This window comes from Anguilla anguilla, chromosome 8 (genome assembly GCF_013347855.1).
Source record: "Anguilla anguilla isolate fAngAng1 chromosome 8, fAngAng1.pri, whole genome shotgun sequence".
NCBI lineage: Eukaryota > Metazoa > Chordata > Actinopteri > Anguilliformes > Anguillidae > Anguilla > Anguilla anguilla.
In genome coordinates this window covers 6,419,872-6,438,654 of record NC_049208.1, presented here as the reverse complement: position 1 = coordinate 6,438,654, position 18,783 = coordinate 6,419,872, and the positions used below count along the sequence as shown (strand labels likewise).

The 18,783-nt window shown below is 44.8% G+C and overlaps 1 protein-coding gene across 3 annotated transcripts in view; it reads left to right on the top strand.

Annotated features, from left to right (window-relative positions):
- Positions 1-834: 834 nt before the first annotated feature.
- LOC118234044 (vesicular, overexpressed in cancer, prosurvival protein 1-like) overlaps positions 835-18,783 on the top strand; it is a 32,046-nt gene continuing 14,097 nt past the window's right edge. Inside the window, exons 1-2 of one of the 3 annotated variants that reach the window (XM_035430333.1) lie at positions 835-1,361; positions 14,338-14,396. In XM_035430333.1, the coding sequence (XP_035286224.1) occupies positions 1,293-1,361; positions 14,338-14,396 (128 nt within the window). In that variant the 5' untranslated portion in view covers positions 835-1,292. Of the gene's footprint in view, positions 1,362-5,160; positions 6,462-7,757; positions 7,986-14,337; positions 14,397-18,783 lie in introns of those variants that run through there. The other 2 variants (XM_035430335.1, XM_035430332.1) reach the window with 2 other exon arrangements.

Here is an 18,783-nt window from a genome sequence, read left to right as displayed (position 1 = left end):
GTGAGAATGGGGCCACCTTAAAATGAGCATCATCTTCAACTTTTTTTTTCTGTTGGAAAGCACACATAGCTTACTCTTCCTTCCATTAAAATGGGTAGTTTGTGTGTGTGCCAGGCTGTTAATTAGTTCCTCTTGGCTTTCCCCATTTGGGAGCCATTTGACACTCATTTGAATTACAGAACTAGATTAAATCTGCAAAGGACGCATATTGATGCTGTGTCAAATGGCTGTATTTTATTTTTTTCTTAGTGCAACGATGGCAGTGCTTTCATTACTTTTTTTTTCCAGAGAGCATGGATATGCACACGATTACAGTAATAAGGCTCATATTTTTGTTTTGAACTTCCTTTATTCTCAGAACTCATCCAGCCTCTGCGAAAGTGAGCCATTTCGTTGGTCAGCGTTTTTAGCTTTCTGCCAAAAAGAACGAACACAAAAGGATAAAGCTTCAAGGCTTTCTGAGCTCGAACCCCCCGCGCATACCAAAACATCAGTATAAAAGCTCTCTGATAGGTTAAGATTGCTTTCATGTTGTACTGAAGCCAGGTAAGTGGTCAATTTAATTAGAAGTATATATTAAATTGCCACTGCTCTGCAAACTCTTCGGTTAGCACTTAGCAGATGTTCGCAGATTGAGGGTTGCGCTCATCACTCGGGGAAATATCCTCTTGCCTCTACTGTAATTTAGCTTTCGTAATTGCTGGAATGAAACAATATAGCGCCCCCCCCCCCCCCCCCCCCCCCATCCCCCCACCACACCACCACCACCCGAGCCTTTCTTACTTCCTCCCTCTTCCTATGCACAGTCATTGCTATGGCAACCAGGAGATCGCTCATTTGCATTCTTCGTGCCACCGAAGGGCTCCCTTCCTTTGGGAAATGACTCCGAAGTGAAGTGAAAGTGCGTTAAAGCTCTGAATTGCGCGAGCCGCTGGAAACCGACTCCACTTTTAATTTCGCCTGTAAAGCTGCGGGCTGAAAATTCGGAAGCAGAGCATTGTTCTCCAGTTGGTCGTTCTTCCCCCTGATTTAAATACACAGACCCGTGTCCTTACCACATCTCCGCTGGGTTCCAATCGGCTTTTTTTATTACCATGACAACAGGGGACTTTGCACAGTTTCGGAGTGGAGAAGTGAATAGTTCAGAAACACATTTACCATATTTATGGGTTCAATTAACGTGTCACGAAAAGGGCGTTCTGCAATCTTGGACTGAGAGGGACGAAAGGCGGCACTCACAATTTTGAAATCATTATAAGACCAGAGGTTAAAGAGGCCTTTTTCTTTTTCAGATGCATGGGATTAACTTTGCCTCAGACAAAAGCAATCCCGCCTACGCCCACAAGGCCAGATATCAAAGGGTATGTGGCAAGTTTTGAAACTGAAATTTTTTTTTTTTTTCTGAAATGCATTGTCAATATCTGTCATAATCCCTCTTTAACAGCATTGGGGTTAAGGCTGCTTAATTGCAACATTATGCCTGTGTTCACAAACCTCAAGAGAACAAGGCTGACAGGAACCATTAGTCACACCATTAAAACAATATTAATAATTCAAAAATATATTCCATTTGTAGTCTCGTATAACAGATCTGATATGAATTTGCTTTAACAGGTGACAATCCAATGTTTTATTTTGCATTTGGTAAATATTAATATATTGTTACTCTAAAAGTCAATGAGTCATGGGCATATGTACATTTTATGAAACAGGGAATAATGTTTTTACATGATAATCTACTGTAACACATGACAGGTGCATTTGGTGCTGGGTTGTTTCTCTAGGATACCGGTAAAGGCTTTGTTCATCAGATATGACTGTCTATTAATCACAAACAAGCTATATTTTAAGTAATGTTTGTGTTATCCAAAAGCCTCAAAAAACAGGAAATTAAATTGATAAGCCTCAACGCTAAAGACAGCTATATTAACGTTATTAGCTACTGTTGACCAGCTATAGCTAACATTACCTTCCTATCTCACTAGTGACATGTAATCAGAGGAATATGCAGATCTGTCGATTGATCTAAAGACAAATATATTAATGTTATTAGCTACTGTTGACTCGCTAGGGTGAACACCCCTGATATGTATTTACTGTGTATTTTGAGTGAAGCTCAAAATAGGCCATTCCAGGGTGCTGTAACTTTTCTGTGATTGACACTGATCTAGCAGGTCTCATTTAGCCATCTTTGCTTCACTGGATCCGGGGGGCGGATAGTGCATTGCCTGTCCATCATCCCACAGCAGCTGCTTATTTGGGACAGTGAATGCCCTCTGGCGAGGAAAGACCAATATCACCATACGGACACAATATGGTGTGATGGTCGGATTTTCATGTGGTGTGTACACCCTCGTTTCTTTGTCACTGTTCTCTCTCTGTTTTTTTTTCCCCTCCTTTATCACTCTCTCTCTCTCACCTTCTCTCTCTCTCTCTGTCATTGTCTCATCCTCTGTCTCACTTTTTGTCTCTCTCTCTGTCTCTCTGTCTCTTACTCTCTCAAATATATCATTTAAATATATGTGAAGCATATCACCGTGGATGCTAATTCATAAATTGTCCCCCAAACGTCAGTGGTGGCCCCTGCATGATGAAATAGTTAGGCTAATGTGGGGTTAAGCAGGTACAAGGAACGGGTGAAGGAACCAAATTTCTCAGGCCCATACCTGTCTACATCCATCCATCCATTCATCTAACCATCCATTCTCTGTGACTGCTTATCCTGATCAGAGTTGCAGGGTAATGGAGCCTATCCCAGCATGCACTGGGCGAGAGGCAGGAATGCACAGTTCATCAATGTATCAGAGTACCTGTCTGCATAAGAAGTGTAATCAGCGCTACTCTGAATGATTATAGGCCACTCTGGTTTTCATTTCCAATTTCAGATCTTAACTGCATTTTCCTCTCCCAGCCTCTGAGTGAAATCACAGTTTGTGGTAATTATGTCAGGGCAATTTCTGCACTTACAAACCAATGCGATGAAGAGAAAAACAAAACATTATTTTTTTTCCGGCAGATCCACCCTGTTCCAGGGGATTTTTCTGAGCTTACAGTGTTGTTGCTCACAGTTACATCACACACACACACACGCAGACATACACACCCGCACAGACATACACACACAGGGTTCGAATTATGGGGGGATTGGGACTCACAGGTGACTGGCGTTACCCACCGTCCACTTCTGATTGGTGTTTGTTTTTTCGGCACCCGCTGTGACGAATCATTTATGACATCATCATCATCTTGTTCCCCATGACATCAGCTTTCCTACAACGCCAAACGTGATTACGCGGTATACGGAAGACCTAAGACTTACATACTGCTGATCCAGTAGAATGTTTTGCAACTGTGCGGTATTGAGAACCACATCCGTCTGACTGCCTGTCAGCGCTGAAAAATAAAGTCTGCTTTTCTTTTGGGGGCGTGATGAGAGTACACTTCTGTGAAACGTCCTATACACTTCTAATTCATCCGGATTAGGTGTTCATTTCATCCAGTGTGAGTGTAATAAATATCCCATCAGTAAGAGAAGGTCCAGTATTTTTAAAAAAATAGTTTTTCAGATAACATTTTGAGTCCTTCGTTAAAATATTCAGTCAGAAAGCATTGGGCACTCATAACGTGAAAGATCCATCACTGGGGCATCTTCCCTGGGAATGGACTAGGAAGGGAGCTGCATTGATCTAAAGCGCGGAAGTTGTCTTCTGTGCCCTTGCGTAAGACGCTAAGCCCAAAACCGCTTCTAGAAAAATCTGTCTTGCGCACGGGAAATTCGGCCAACAGAAACAGAGCATCTCTTCCTGGATGTGGGTGTTTTCAAAGTGAATAAATAATGCAGACAGTTGCAGGATCCACCCCATCAGAACTCCGTGAAAGGTTATGGTTAGCCTCTTATAGTCACACGGAGTTTTACCACAAATGTGTTGTGGGGCACATTAAAAATATGGTAAATGGTAAATGGACTGCATTTATATAGCGCTTTTATCCAAAGCGCTTTACAATTGATGCCTCTCATTCGCCAGAGCAGTTAGGGGTTAGGGGTTAGGTGTCTTGCTCAAGGACACTTCGACACGCCCAGGGCGGGGTTTGAACCGGCAACCCTCCGACTGCCAGACAATCGGTCTTACCTCCTGAGCTATGTCGCCCCTTAAAATAAATGAAATGAAAAATAAATGAATAAACAAAAATATTTTTCACATGTTCTGTTCATCAGCCTTCAAGATGAACTGGAGCATGCCACCACCCAGGGGTGCTGTATGGGGTGTGGGGGGGGGGGGGGATCCAAGAGCCCTGACTGTCAGGGGCCCTCAAAAAATTGTGCTGTAATGCTTGAGGTGGTGGGACTCAATTAGACATCATTTTAATGGGGCCACAAATCCCTGGTGGTACCCCTGCCTCCACCACCAGATACTCTGAAATTGCTCGTATTCAGTTGTTTTACATTGCACAGCTTTTGAGACTGGGGAGTGGTTTCCTGGTCAGGGATGATTGCAGGTTTAAATCCTAGGCTGGGTGTTTCCTTAATCCAACCTTCTTTGTTTCTGTAGAGTACACTCAGCTATATACTTAATCTGAAAACCATAGGTTGTGTCACTCCCCTGGCCAAGGGTGACTACTAAGCCAACTAATAATAATTATTTACTGTTAGCGACAGATCCCACAACACCCATCAGTTCATGGGTTCAAAACAACATGAACATTTTGTAGATTATTCTAACATCTTGCACATTGTATTAATGTTTAGGAAATATCCATCCATCTATCTATCGATTATGTATACCCGCTTATAGGTCAGAGCCTATCCCAGCGTGCACTGGGCGAGAGACCTGGACAGGTCACCAATCTAACGCATGGGCACACACACCATTCACTCACCTATAGACAATTTAGGGTCTCCAATTAGCCTACCTGCATGTCTTTTGATTGTGGGAGGAAACCAGAGTACCCAGAGGAAACCCATGCGGACACGGGGAGAACATCCATGCAGAAAGGCCCAGGCCAGGATACGAACCTTATTGCTGTGACACGACAGTACTACCCATTTATGATACATAGATGTAAAATGAAAACGCTCGTCTTACAGGGCCAGGAAAAAAGAACATTTTCACGGTTGAAGGCAAACGATTTTGTATTAACACCCGTGTGAAAAACTAAGACCGGACCAAGAAGCTTACAGTCGGCTTCTCTTACAGCTGACGTCATTCAAAGGCTGACCGCCAAAATAGCATAGGAGTTGGGGGGTTTTAAAAAATAATTTAGGGCTAACCTGCGAGTCGGCCCCCGTGCCACTATTCGTCCTTTTTGTCCAGTGTGGGTACCCGTAGGGTTAATGAAAAGACGGAACTCTTGATATCAATTACGCAGAGGAAATAGGGTCTGAATGAATCATTCTCTCCCTCCCTCTCTGCCCTCCCGCCCCCGTCTCGCGCTCTCCTGGCCGGGCCATCTTTAGATATGTTTTCTCATTCCCAGGATCGCGTTATGCGTTACCGTGTAACGGTAGGTCAGGGTAGAGTGCATGCATAATAAGCCTAGATAACTTAACCCCTTCGCCGACGTAAATCTGGGGAATAAATGTAAATAAATAATCTAGACGCTAGAACAACGCAAAACAAAGTTCAATCGTAATAGCAACAACAGCCTATTTTTATTATTGCTGCAATTATTATTATTATTATTATTATTATTATTATTATGCTAAATTGCAGAAGTCCTTTAAATTAATCCCTGCCCGAAGTCCTGCAATTTGTGTGTCGCTCAACTGCGTTTAATTTTGGTTTAGTTCATAACTCCTCGCTTGCGCTGACTTTATTTAAAGTTCTGAATAGTCCTTAAAAGCAAAAGACAAATAAACAAATAAATAAATAAATATTATGAGGTTATTACCAAAGCGGTAGTTTATTCCTGGAGTTACTTCCTGGAGTTCACCTCAGCCACGCTTGTTCGTATCTGCCTATGATCTCAGCCTTGTTTTCCATCTTTGGAGATCATTCTCGGCCACGACCAAGGGGCGTGTATTTGTAAATAATACATCTTTCTTTCTTTGTGGTTGGGACTTACGAGTTGTCACGTTTTCTGTCGGGGAAAAACAAATCTATGGTTTCAACGTCCATTGTAGTAGCCTGTGTATCACAATATATTTTTCAAAGCGCGGTTGGACCGAAATACAATAATACTGTCGTGGTTATTTAAAATAGCAAATAGCGTTATCGCGCACTGACAGCTATAGGACACGTTCGCTCAACGAATCCGTTCGCATTTCCCCGAACAACATGGTCGGATGGGTGCTGGAGGACGCTGTTTTGTAGCTACAATTTATTTTGCTTTTTAATATGAAATTTACGTAGTGACACAGGACCTGCACTTCTTTCTTTTTTTGAACGGAGTTGCCGAATAAGAAACGGGAAATGAAGAACAGCGCGCGTGGTGTCATCCTGGCTCTCTGGTTAATTGTGGAGGTGAGTATTGTTTCACGTATTTAGTTTTCGCGTTTTAGTTTGATAAAAGCATACTGCTGTGGGTTATCTTTATTTAAATAGCTATGTGTCATAGTATGTCTTGAGAAACTGAAATTAACGATATATTTTGTTTTGGTAAATTTCTTTTTGCTTCATTAACTCATTTTCGGCGACAGGCACTGGCATGTCAAATATAGATTTGTGTGGCAACATTCTGCCTCCAGTTGGATCTCGTTTTAAGGATTCCCCCCGGAAGCATCTTTATAATAAACTAATGTAACGGTCTCTTTGAAGAGACGGGACAGTCCGCGTAGAAGGTATTACTTACTGCTAATTTCCTCAGCACATGGACAGTGTTAACTCGTTAATGTAACAACTGGGTATGTGTCCTGTGGAATTTTACGTAGCCTATCTTGTTAATCGGTACAACAACAATCCAAACAGTGAAAGGACTAGCCTATGTAATATGCTCTTGTTGCATTTACTTTGCTCTTTGTTAGTCATCCCACCGGCCCCACTACCGCACCCCATATGGTTATCCTGAATCAGCAGAGTCCTGTCACTGCTGATTCCTACGACCGAATTACTTTAGTACAAGAAGTGCCACACACGCACGCGCGCACGCGCATACTGTACACACACCATACGGGATGGGAGTCCCCAGAGGTTCCTCCTCCAGAATATCAATAAATAAACAAACCGATAAACAATTTGCTTTAGTACTCTCAGATAAGCCTTCTATCTTCAAACACTCACACACACAAACACACATTCTCACACACACACACACTTCAGTACTCTGGGAAAAGTTTGATGTCACATTGCCCACACAGCAGAAAATCAAAATCAAAATGAGAAAAAAAAAAGTTTTATTGTTAAGTTTAAGGCAAGTTGTTGTTTGAATTTTACCTCATATACTAATTTATAGTGATCACTTAATTACTCATAGCCTTTGGTAGTGAGGACTTGGCTTCTTTATTGTTGTTTTATCCTGAGATGGTGAGTGATAACGGCACAGTGATCTTATTTGTGTTTCACTTTGTAACACTGCATGTTAAAACTATCTGACGATGCAGTTGGAGCATCAGCAGGTATTCTCATTTTAGAAAAAGTGCGATTCAGAAACCATTTTTTTTTAAAAACATCGTTCAGGTCGTATCCTGAAGTGTCCCGTGACGCGTTTCCTTCTCAGTATGCAGGCGGACCAGTTGTCGCGGTCTCTCTTTTGGGTTTGTTTTTGAGAGTCCGCGTGGCTGTGTTTTTTTGGGAAAATCGATTTACCGAGGCAACACACTGCACGGCAAAAAAAAAAAAACGTGCGCAAAATCCCTTCTCTGTCTGACATACCGAGGAGGAAATCGGATGTTATTCTTCAGAAACCGCGGTGCTGTGAACCTGCGAACATTGTGTTAAAGGTGACAAACTGTCTGCAACTTTTTCTCAGTCCAGAAGATGGCACAGAGGCAGGAACAAAGGGCAGTGGCATTAGTTTGGGTGCAGATCAAGCTTCAAAGATGGGAAGAGGTATAGCTACAAGTTCAACTGTGGAGCTGGACCTAATTAGCCAGGACATCTGTTGACAAATGGCTTACGGTCATTAATCTGGTGCGATAGGATTGGCTGGAAGCAAAGGTAGAATGTTGCCAGTCGGCATCCTGGTTAAGTTATTACTCTTGTGCCTATGAGAGAGACTTACACAGGAAATCTAAATACAGTATTAAGTTTTACAAATGAGTAAAAAAAAAAAGTAAGCTTTGTGAGCATCGGCCAATCAAATTCTAATAAATTATGCTACGTAATGTCCGTAGTTGATTAATGAGATATGGCATGCCTTGTTTGTTTCGGACTCTGGCGGAAGTGACACATTAATTGAGCTCTGATTAGTCAGTGTATGGTAGCCACCTTGCAGCTAATGATAAATCGCTTTGTTCCTCCTTGCAAATAGCTAACAACCTTCAGGCTACTGTCTTTTCAAATGTGGATCTGAGTAAAGTTCCCAATACAGTTAAATGCAGAAGTGTTGTTGTTTTTTTGTCTCTGTACTCGATTATATTGGATTTTAAATAAAACAATGAATATGAGGTCAAAGTGCAGCTTTAATGGGAGGTATCTGTGGTGATGCGATGTGTCGGCATAGTTTCAAGCTGCATAACATTGTTTTTTTTTTAATTTGTGGAAATCTCTGGTTGTAGTCGAGCTGCGGTACTGGCAGAATAGGCTGCTTGGAGCCACAGGGCCTCAAACTGTTGAGTAGGGTCCTGGAACGTGAAATGCACACTGTAATATGTCCAGTGTTAATTCAGCTCTTAACAGAGTAAATACGAGTCCAAAAGGGACCGTATGTACTCTGTGAGAGTTGATTTAACACTGGACATTTTGCTGCACACTTTACTGCGGAGAGCTCCAGAACAGCAGTGCGGACTGGTGGTTTTGTCACGGCACATTGCATAGGGACCGAAAGATTGCACAGTTGAACTGCAGCAGGTGTACCACTAAGGTACAGTACATCACTGTGGTGCTGGTTTAATTGCGGTTTACCCAATTTCGATTATGGGGGGGGGGGTTTGGCAGCGTGTGTTGTTGCCATGGGAGTGCATTACAAGGGTGTGTAAGGGTACACGGTGGTCCGGGAGAGCCGCTAAAGAGATTGAAAGGAGCGGGCGGTCGTAGCGGTGGAGTTTGAAGAGCGAACCGTTCACGGAGCTGCCGTTCACCGAGTCAGTTCCTCCTTCGCCGAGGGACCGCGCTCACCGGAGACTGTGACTCAAGCCCTCGGAGGCTAGCGGCTAGCGCCTAGCGGCTAGCGTTACGTAAGCCGCAGCAGCACCGCCTCCTCAGCCGCGAACTGACGGTTGGGGAGGTGGAAGGATGGTGACCTAGATCTGCGTGAACAGCGAGAGCGTACGCAAAGGTTACCGCCTCGTTTGAGCTTTAAATGTAGCGTAGCGTAGCGTAGCACGTCTGTTCAGACGCTCACGTTTTTATGTTTCTCCCTTTAGTGACGGGACGGGGGGGTTAAGGGGGTCGGCGCATTCTCCGGACTGTCGTCCCGTATTACCGAAACGGACCGCTGAGAGCCGGGCTGGCACCCACGCGGAAGGTTTTGGGGATTTTTTTGGCTCTCTGGCCCTAAACTCCCCCCGCCTCCGGCGGCCCGTGCTCCCATGCCAGCGCTGGGCATTGTTCATTCTACTTGTGGCAGCACGGTGACAAACAGACCATTGTTGCCCTCTGAGTGTGCACCACACCGGGGGGGGGGGGGGTCTGCGACGGGGGGGCACGGGGGGGGGGGGTATTGAGTAGTTTCCTTGGCACACCATGTGAGTGCACACCACTCAGTGAGTGAAGACCCTGGCCAGGGCTTTGGTCATGGCATGGGGGGGGGGGGCGTGGGGTAAATGAGGGAGGGGGTGGGGTGAGTGGGGGGGGGTATATGGGTATTGAGTAGTGAGTTGTTTCCTTGGCACATCCTGTGAGTGCACTTCTCCATGACGGCAACAAGCTCCTGCCTCTACTCTGTTCTCAAGCATCCACATCGAGAGTGTCGGCGACTCTGATGAAAACAGGGCTTGCGTTGAAACATTAGTCTGTTTCGCAATAAAGCTGACTATCCGTGAGCTCCACACTGAGTCCTTCATCTCAGGCTGGTGTCCAGTTTCCGAGAAGCACCTGACAGACAGTGGCAATTCTAGGATCATTTCAATGGGGTGGGGGGGAGGGGGGTGGCTCATGGGAAATCAGAAAATTCAGTCAGTAACAAAGTCTGTCAGAAATGAAAATTGGCTTACGGCGCATTGTATTGGATAGGTGTTTTGCGTGGATAGAACAACGCATCCCCTCTGGCCTGTTTTCCCGCCTTCGTGTTTCCTGGCCTGTTTTCATTCCTCCGTGTGACAGGAGTGACATTGTGTGTGTGCTGAGTGACCATTGTTTCCGCTGTCATGGCTTCGCGGCGCGGCGTGGCGCATGTACATGCACACACAAACACACACACACACACACACACACACACCGCCCCATGCCGCCAGACCAACCGCCAGGCGCCTCCTTCCGCCGTCTCTGAATGCTCTGTGTCTTCCGCCACACACACTAGCTCTATTGTCAGCCGCGCACGGTTTCACAGCCAACAACGCTGGCCCGTGACAACGGGCTCACGCTCGGCGTGACTGTCACCTGGTGCGACTGTCACCTGGTGCGCCTGTCACCTGGTGCGACTGTCACCTGGTGGGACTGTCACCTGGTGCGACTGTAACCTGGTGGGACTGTCACCTGGTGCGCCTGTCACCTGGTGCGACTGTCACCTGGTGGGACTGTCACCTGGTGCAACTGTCACCAGGTGCGTCCACGTCAGAATTTCAGATCCTGGACGAGGTGAGGAGGCACGCTCCCCCCCACCTTATTCTCTGCCTGCAGGTAGAATACAGGTATGATACACAGGTAAGACACGGGAAAGGGGCACCACATCCATCAGCATCAGAGGCAAAACCTGCGTTCGTTCGCCTGTCCCAGGAAGTGAGGTCAAAGAAACTAATTTCCTCTGTCCCCCGTCCTTCCCCAGCGCTAATACTGACAGGAACGAGGGCCCCGAGATGACCACCTTTTTTTTTTTTAAACGCAAAGTCAGCCCAGAAACTGTGACAAAACCGCCGCTCTGTCACAGAACAGGCAGGTTCGAGTGCGTCCGACACACAGTCCCGTCCGTCTCTACAGCCTGTTGCGAAAATCTTATTAGCCGAGGTTACATTTGTTCCGCAGATTGAGCGGCTCTCCTGCATTATGTAGCAGCTAACGCGGCGTGCCAGGACTGCGATGGAGCCAATCACGCGGCTCTCCGGTCCCAGCGAGCCTTCGTTGCGCTGCTAATATCGCGGAGGCGCTCGTGAGAACGCACGCACATGCGCAATTAGCCTCGTAGCCGTTAGCTTGCATGAGAAATGCGGTGCTACGCTGGCAGCGTCGTCATCACCGTCTATCTCATCAAGCAACAGAGCCGAAACAAGGACACCGGATGCCCCTGGGTTTGATGCCCAACACAAATGGCCTTGGAACGCCATAGAGTTGGAGAACGCGGCTGCCTCTTCCCACAATGCATTGGATTTAAGTGGTAAGACTGAGAAAGTATGAAATGTTGTACAAATATTGCCAGACATAGACACCTGAATCAGAATTTAAATAAAAATGCCTTCTTTGTTGATGCGTAAATTAGTTGTTGCTTAGAAAAAAAAAAGACATACAGTACTGTGTATTTTTGGAGATTTCATCCATTTTAATGAAGCTATAGCTTTGCTTAGGTTCAAATGCATAGTACCATATTCACAACAAAACTTTGACCCTGAACACAGGTTGTAGCTGTAAAAATGAAACATATTTAAATAAACATTATTATGCTATGACCGCTCATGGACAGAAAACAATTAGTGAGTCTTATTTTAGAGCCAGTTTAACATGGGAAGTAACCCTGTAGCTGTGCATCCCTGTGTCCCTGTGTGAGCTGCTTGTCTCAGGAACAAAGACTGTCTGACCCCCAAGTGTGACTTTTCAACACTTTTCCCTGAGGAAAGTTTAATTGGATCCTCATTTAAAGTCTCCAAACTCCACGAAACTAGCCGAGCCATTGCACAGGCAGCAAATTGGTTAAGGTTGTCAAATTCCCAAGTATTACTCTATGCAGTTTGCCTCTAAACGTAGACATTTCTTCCCATGAAATCCAACTCCCTTTTTGCACACTTTACCCTTTTGAAGAGTAGGTCTTTTGAAAAGCTTTTTTCAAAAGTCGGTGTTCTTGCTTTCAATTACCAGTACAGTATTGTTACATCAGCGTTAGAATGTTCGGTTAAGAATACTCTAATCACACATTTGTGACCTCACACCTTAAAGCAGTGGTTCCAAATTCTTTTGTCCTTTGGTATTCAGAATTGTTTTTTAGGGCCAACAACTCCCCGACAACTTTGGCTCTGCTTGGATGCCGTTTACTTTTCTATTGGCTTCTATCGGAATTTTTTTACATTCAACCCTCAACCCAATGTTTCTGTGTTAAACCGACCAGTCCGCGGTGCAGAGACTGATAGGTGTGTGTCTGAAGGCCTCAAGCTGCCATGCCCCCTGCCCTCCAGAGGCTGTTTTGTCAGACTGACAGGAAGAGGACACCTCTGGGTGTCTCAGTGATAATGATGTCTCGCTTTACCACACAGCAGTTTTTATGCAGATGTGCGAAGAACAACTCCCACAATGCACTATTATAGTGTGTGTGTGTGCATGCGTGTGTGTGTGTGTTTGTGTGTGTGCGTGTGTATGTGTGCGTGTATGTGTATGTGTGTGTGTGTTTGCGTGTATGTGTATGTGTGTGTGCGTGTGTAAGTATAATCGCAGGTATTTGGGCTTTTTTTGGAGGCAATTCAGATGAAGTGCCTTGCTTAGGGGTGCAACAGCTGTGGGGTTCTGGGATCATTAATGACTGACCCACATTTTTGTCATTTTTTCCATTTTTAAAATAAATTGTAAAAATAGATATAATGGCAGATTTTTTTTTTTTTGGTCATGTGTCTAATTTTTCTTTCTGACCTCAGCAGTGACTCATGGGCGCCATAACCCTTTTATTGCTCAGTTAGAAATTAAAGATGCATGATGAGACGTAAACCTGTCATTTGCTGGTAACAAGGTGCCCGTTCTACTGCACTGTAGCATGATGGGTAAGGAGCTGGTCTTGTAACCTGAAGGTCCCAGGAGCCATTCCCAGGCAGGACATTGCCGTTGTACCCTTGAGCAAGGTACTTAACCTGACATTGCTTTGGTACATGTCCAGCTGTGCCATGTAAAAAGTTGTGTAAGTCACTCTGGATAAGAGCATCTGCTAAATGTCTGTAATGTAATGTAATGTAAATCCCCCTATTTCCATATAGGCAATGATATGCCAGATGGATATTAATGTTTCATCGCAGTCCAGACAATAATATCTCTTCAGAAGCATTGGCTCAGAGGGAAGGCGTTTTTATCTCTAGTCCCCTCTGTGATTTACGCATAGATTTTACCAGACCGGTGGAAATGCACTGAAGACCTCAGAACCTTTCAGATGGGTTGTAAAACATTTTTCCAGGCCCTGCGATTGCTTTGTTATCCTTCCTACACGGTAAAATGTCCTACACGGTGTTAATTCGACACTTAATAGATGACATTTGGCTCCCACTCTAAAATGTGTTTAATTTAACGTGTTTAATTCAAATGTGTGTTGAATTAAACACGTTTAAAGTTTAATTAACACTGGGCATTTTACTGTGTATGATCTGATGCGTGTTCTCATCCCAGACCGGGCAGGCAGATAGCAGATAGCAGGTAGCAGGTGTGCAGTCAGATTCTCTGTGGAGACAAATTGCGATTTTTTTCCCAGCGCTGTTGCATGTTATAAATACACTAAGAGAAGGCCTGGCAGCTGAGCCCTGATTGGGTGTGATCCCTCCTCAGCTCTCTCCTGGAGGAAGCCTTTCGTGGCCATTTGCTGCTCTGGCCCCTGCATTATTAATGCGCCTCCTCCACATCGATTTGAATGTCTTAATTTCATCCTGCGTTATATGCTTACTCTCTCTCTCTCTCTCTCTCTCTCTCCATCCCTCTGTCTCTCCCTCTCTCTCTCTCTCCATCCCTCTGTCTCTCCCTCTCGATCTCTCTCCTTCTCTCTCTCTCTCCCCCCTCTCTCTCTCTCTCGCTATCTCTCTCCTCTTTCTCTCTCCCTCTCGCTCTCTCTCACTCTCTCCCTCTCTCTCTCTCCCCCCTCTCACACTCTCTCCCCTACTTCTCTCTCTCTCTCTCCTCTCTCTCTCCCTCTCGCTCTCTCTCACTCCCTCCCTCTCTCTCTCTCTTTCTCTCCATCTCTCTCTCACAGTGCGTTGATGCCAAGAAGTACTGCTGGTATTTTGAGGGAGGCTACCCCATCTATTTTATGTAAGTATAAATGAACTGTTAGTGGGTAAGCAAAACAAGTTTTTCTTCATAGGCTGACACCCTAAGTAAGCCTTTTCCAACAATTAACCTGTATGCATCAAATATTTGTCTCCAGATTGTAGCTTGAACCTGATGTTTTCTCTTGCTTTTTCCATGTATACCCAGTGCGAGTATATATTAAACGGTGGTCATGAAGATTGGAATATAAATCATGATTGAAAAATGCCCGTGAGAATTGTTCAGTTCATTTTCAGTTAACTGATTTTACTGATTTAAGTTCCTGCAGCATGCTAAAAAGTTACTGACACTGCATATATTACAGCAATATTAATTAATATATCCCCCATAGAAATGCTCGGCATTCTCTATATAAAGTAAGTAATATTGCATATTTATATTATATGCAGGACATGTTGACATATTGGTGTCAACAATTTACAATTTAAATAACATTACAACTTCAGCAGCTTCCCGGAGTGAAACCACACTCCCGTTCTCATTTTAGCTGATAAATCTGTGCTGTCTGGCAAGTAATGAGTGAATTAGTGAAAAACATTTCAGCACAGGACATTCCAACCCTTCAGAGAGAGACCAAGCTGGCAAATTTGTGGTGGTCGTCAGGGAGAGGGGGGATGGGGGGCAGAGGACTCGGGCGGGGGGGGGGGGGGGGGGGGGGGGGGGGGGGGCTGTGGCTTTTGGTTTTCAGATTGCTCATGGTGTCGACAGGAAGAACCTTTTTATCTGTAGTGAAGGGAGTGGACGGAATCGGAGAGTATCGTCGGTTATGATCTCTGTTTTCAAATTGATGCCGTTTGTGGCAGTTGGAGAAAGGGCTCCTTGGGACTTTTCTCTAACTGGCACCATTTTGCCCTTTTAGCAGTTGTGGGTTAGGGCAGAGGCCTAGATTAAAGACAACCGAACCAAAGGCCTGTAGGCTCAACTTGGCTGAGACTTTCGATGGGAGTCCCCCTGGTGTCAGTGAGACATGGAAACGTCTTAAAAACCCACAAAATCTTTGTATTGTTAGAAATTAATTTCAGTGGGAGATTTCCTTCTGCACACAACTTGGTCAAATGTGTTCCTGCAAAACTCCCCTGCGTACATCAGCATGAGGGATCTGCTTCTGCCACTTCCTCCAAAAATAAAAGGACGGAAAACGACATTGACGCTCGGTAGAAAAGGTGCCACCTGTTCAGCACTCCGGAGCGTCACTTTGTCATGTGGCCATGATGACTCAGGCTAGCTCGCACTGGCCTGAGATGAACCCCTTTAAGGTGAGGGGATGACAAATATGGGATTAGAATGCTCTGATGTCACAATCACTGCTGGTGATGATTGGAAGCTACAGAGTTCTAGTACACTGGAAAAAAACATTCCAAAAAAACCTGCTCTTCAAAGGGCTTAGCACGGCTATGAGCCTAGACCAGGGGAAGTGCATTAATTAATTAATGTGCTGAACCCGCCAACGTCCACGCCGTTACCGAGAAAACGCGTCGCCATCTTAACGAGCGTTCGTCAGCCACGATTTAACAGCGCTGGTGTGTTTCCCCAAGTCTGAGGACTCGCTAGATAAATTAATCTCGGTTACTTCCGTTCAATTGAGCTGACGACTGAGTATCTGGCTCCGGATGTGACTGTTTGCTGTGAGTACCTTTGAGAGCGATAAGCCGTTTGAAGTATGTGTGAGCTAATCGATGCATTTTACATCTTAAATTTGAGCTACAAAACGCATTTTGCATTCCTTTCACACAAATCTCCCTTTAATTACATTTGGTTATTACCCTTCAATTAAAAAGGGTAATCCAGATTCATGTTCCCTCACAAACATGCACACACATGCCCATACACACACACACAAACACTCGCCCACTCGCATACAAACTGCACGCACCTGTATCCACGGCAATGGTAGTAGACACTATACCCTGGTCCTGAGAAGACACCGTTATCTTCAGCATGACACCAGTGCCACCATATTCAGACCAATCAGCGTCTGGACCATTTCAGCTTTTCTGCCCCAGTGCCACAGATTCGACATCGACCTGACGAAATAGTGGGATATCTGCTTGCATCTCTCCTGGACCAAAAGTACAGTGCTTCAGCGTAGGTTTAGTGAATTTCAATGTGAAAATATTTAATATTTAATATATTCGATCTTCGCTGCGTTTTTTTTTTTTTTTTTTTTGCAAGATATATTGCATTTTCGTTTCGGTTTGAATACAAAATGAAGGAGGACAAGAGTAAAACGCGACACAAGCGGGGCTCCCTAGGGGGAGTGGGAGGTGATTTTTGGAGTTGGGTGATGATTCAGCACTCGTACTTCAGGGAGGAGACTAAGCTTTTCATTCTCCTAACAGCTCGATGGCGACGATAAGAGCTAAGATGTTATGTTAGCTCATAAATCACCTTAAAGCCTAATTTGTCTGTTTTCAAATCTGAGGTTGCTGGCCTGTGGAAAATGAAATAAGATTAGAAATGTCCTTGGAGATTTTTTTTATTTTTTTTTATTATATATATCTTTTGTTCAGAACAAAATATGTCCAATTTCCACCCTAATTTTGGGACGTCCAATTATCTGTGGCTGCAGCTGCGTTCATGCGGAACCCCACTGACGATTTTGGGAGAGAGGTCTTTCGGATGAGACGTCAAACCGAGGTCCTGACTCACTGTGGTCATTAAAGACCCCATGACACTCTTGGCGAAGAGTAGGGGGTTCCCCCGGTGTCCTGGCTAAATTCCCAACCTGGCTTTCTAAGCCTAATTATCCCCTGATTTAATTGGCTAAAAAATGTTCTCTCCCTCTCCACCTCAGCTAATGTCTGGTAAGCGTTCTGGCGCAAAAATGGCTGCCGGGCATCACCCCTGCGGTGGTGGGTGAGGTGAGTTCCCACTCACCACTGTAAAGCACTTTGAGCGTTCAGAAAAGAAGTGCTATATTAATGCAATCATTCATTCATTCATTCATTCAGAGTGTAGACATCCGCAGTTCTCGTCCGAAATACTTGGTGTCGCCAAGTAGAGTGGAGTTGGCGAAAGACATGCGGTCCACGGGCCCCGATCAACCAGCTGGGGGCGCTAGACAGCGATGAATCACGGACTGCCTGAACCCTCCAATGCCCCGAGCAACACAATCTCCGATTGCGCGTCCCCCAGTGGAGCTACTGGCCACAGCTGGCACTGGCACAGTCCGGATTAGGCCGGGCGGACACTATATGTTTTTTTTTTTTTCTCACTGGTTAGGACATCAGGAGTTTGGATGCCCTCTGACCCCTAGCAAGGTCAGACTGTGACAACCAATCAGATGATACCATAGACAATATGAGCTCCTGACCAGACCAGCCCTTCCCACTATTTGGGGGCCATTAACCATCTCTGGTTGCCTAGCAATCTCAACGTGATTTCACACAGTGAGGAGTGGATGTTGAATCTTGGCATAATTACCTGTGTTTTTTTTTTTGTGGAGAAACAGATCTCTTGAGTAATTTTATAGCTGCACCGTTAAAAAAAGAAAAAGTTAATTAAACGTGGACAGTTAAAACAGTAATTTCGCTGTGCTTTACAGGCCTTCACACAGTGTAAGAACAGCAATATAATCATATTTCTGATTCTTTGCCACAACTCAACTAGATTGTCTTCTTTCTCTTTCTTGTGCACAAATGTTTTGAAGCCATACTTGTGCAGTTACAGATCAGATACAGTTAGCAAAGCACTGTGGGAAAAATGTCATACATGGAGCCACCTCCTGATTGGTGCCCCTGGCTGCTCTCATTAAAAGGCATTCAGATATTCGTTTCTGATGCTTGATCGGTTTTTAAAAAAATATCTGCTGGTGATATGGATTGGGTGACAGGTGCTGCCTGGATTTGCCTTTGAAGCAGCCTAATCTTCAGCACCTGGACTAGTGGCTATCAGATGTGGGCTGCTGTATGAGTGAGTGAGTGAGTGAGTGAGAGAGAGAGATGACAGAGATTTTTCTTTGGATTAACGAATGTCACGACTGTTGATGTAACTGCATCAAAAACAGCCTTTGCCAGCTAGAACTTTCGCGTGGTTTGTCAAAATCCACCATCACAGGGAAATGTCACAGGGCTTTGAGGTCTCCCTTTAATCTTCAAACAAGCATTTGGTTCGTAAGCAGGCCCTTTCAGTGTCTGAACGCAGTGGCTTTGACTTCAGGAAATGATGGTTTAACCCTTTAGAGTGTAAGATCACATCACAAGTATGCGAGTAGAATGTTCCTAGCTGAACATTCTAACGCTGATGTCACAATCACTACTGGCGCTTAATAGTACTTAGTGATGAAAATGCCCTTTGCAGTGCATACGCTCACATACTCTTGGCTCACAAGACGACATGAACCTTCAGTCCTTCCAGGCTTGGTCATCCA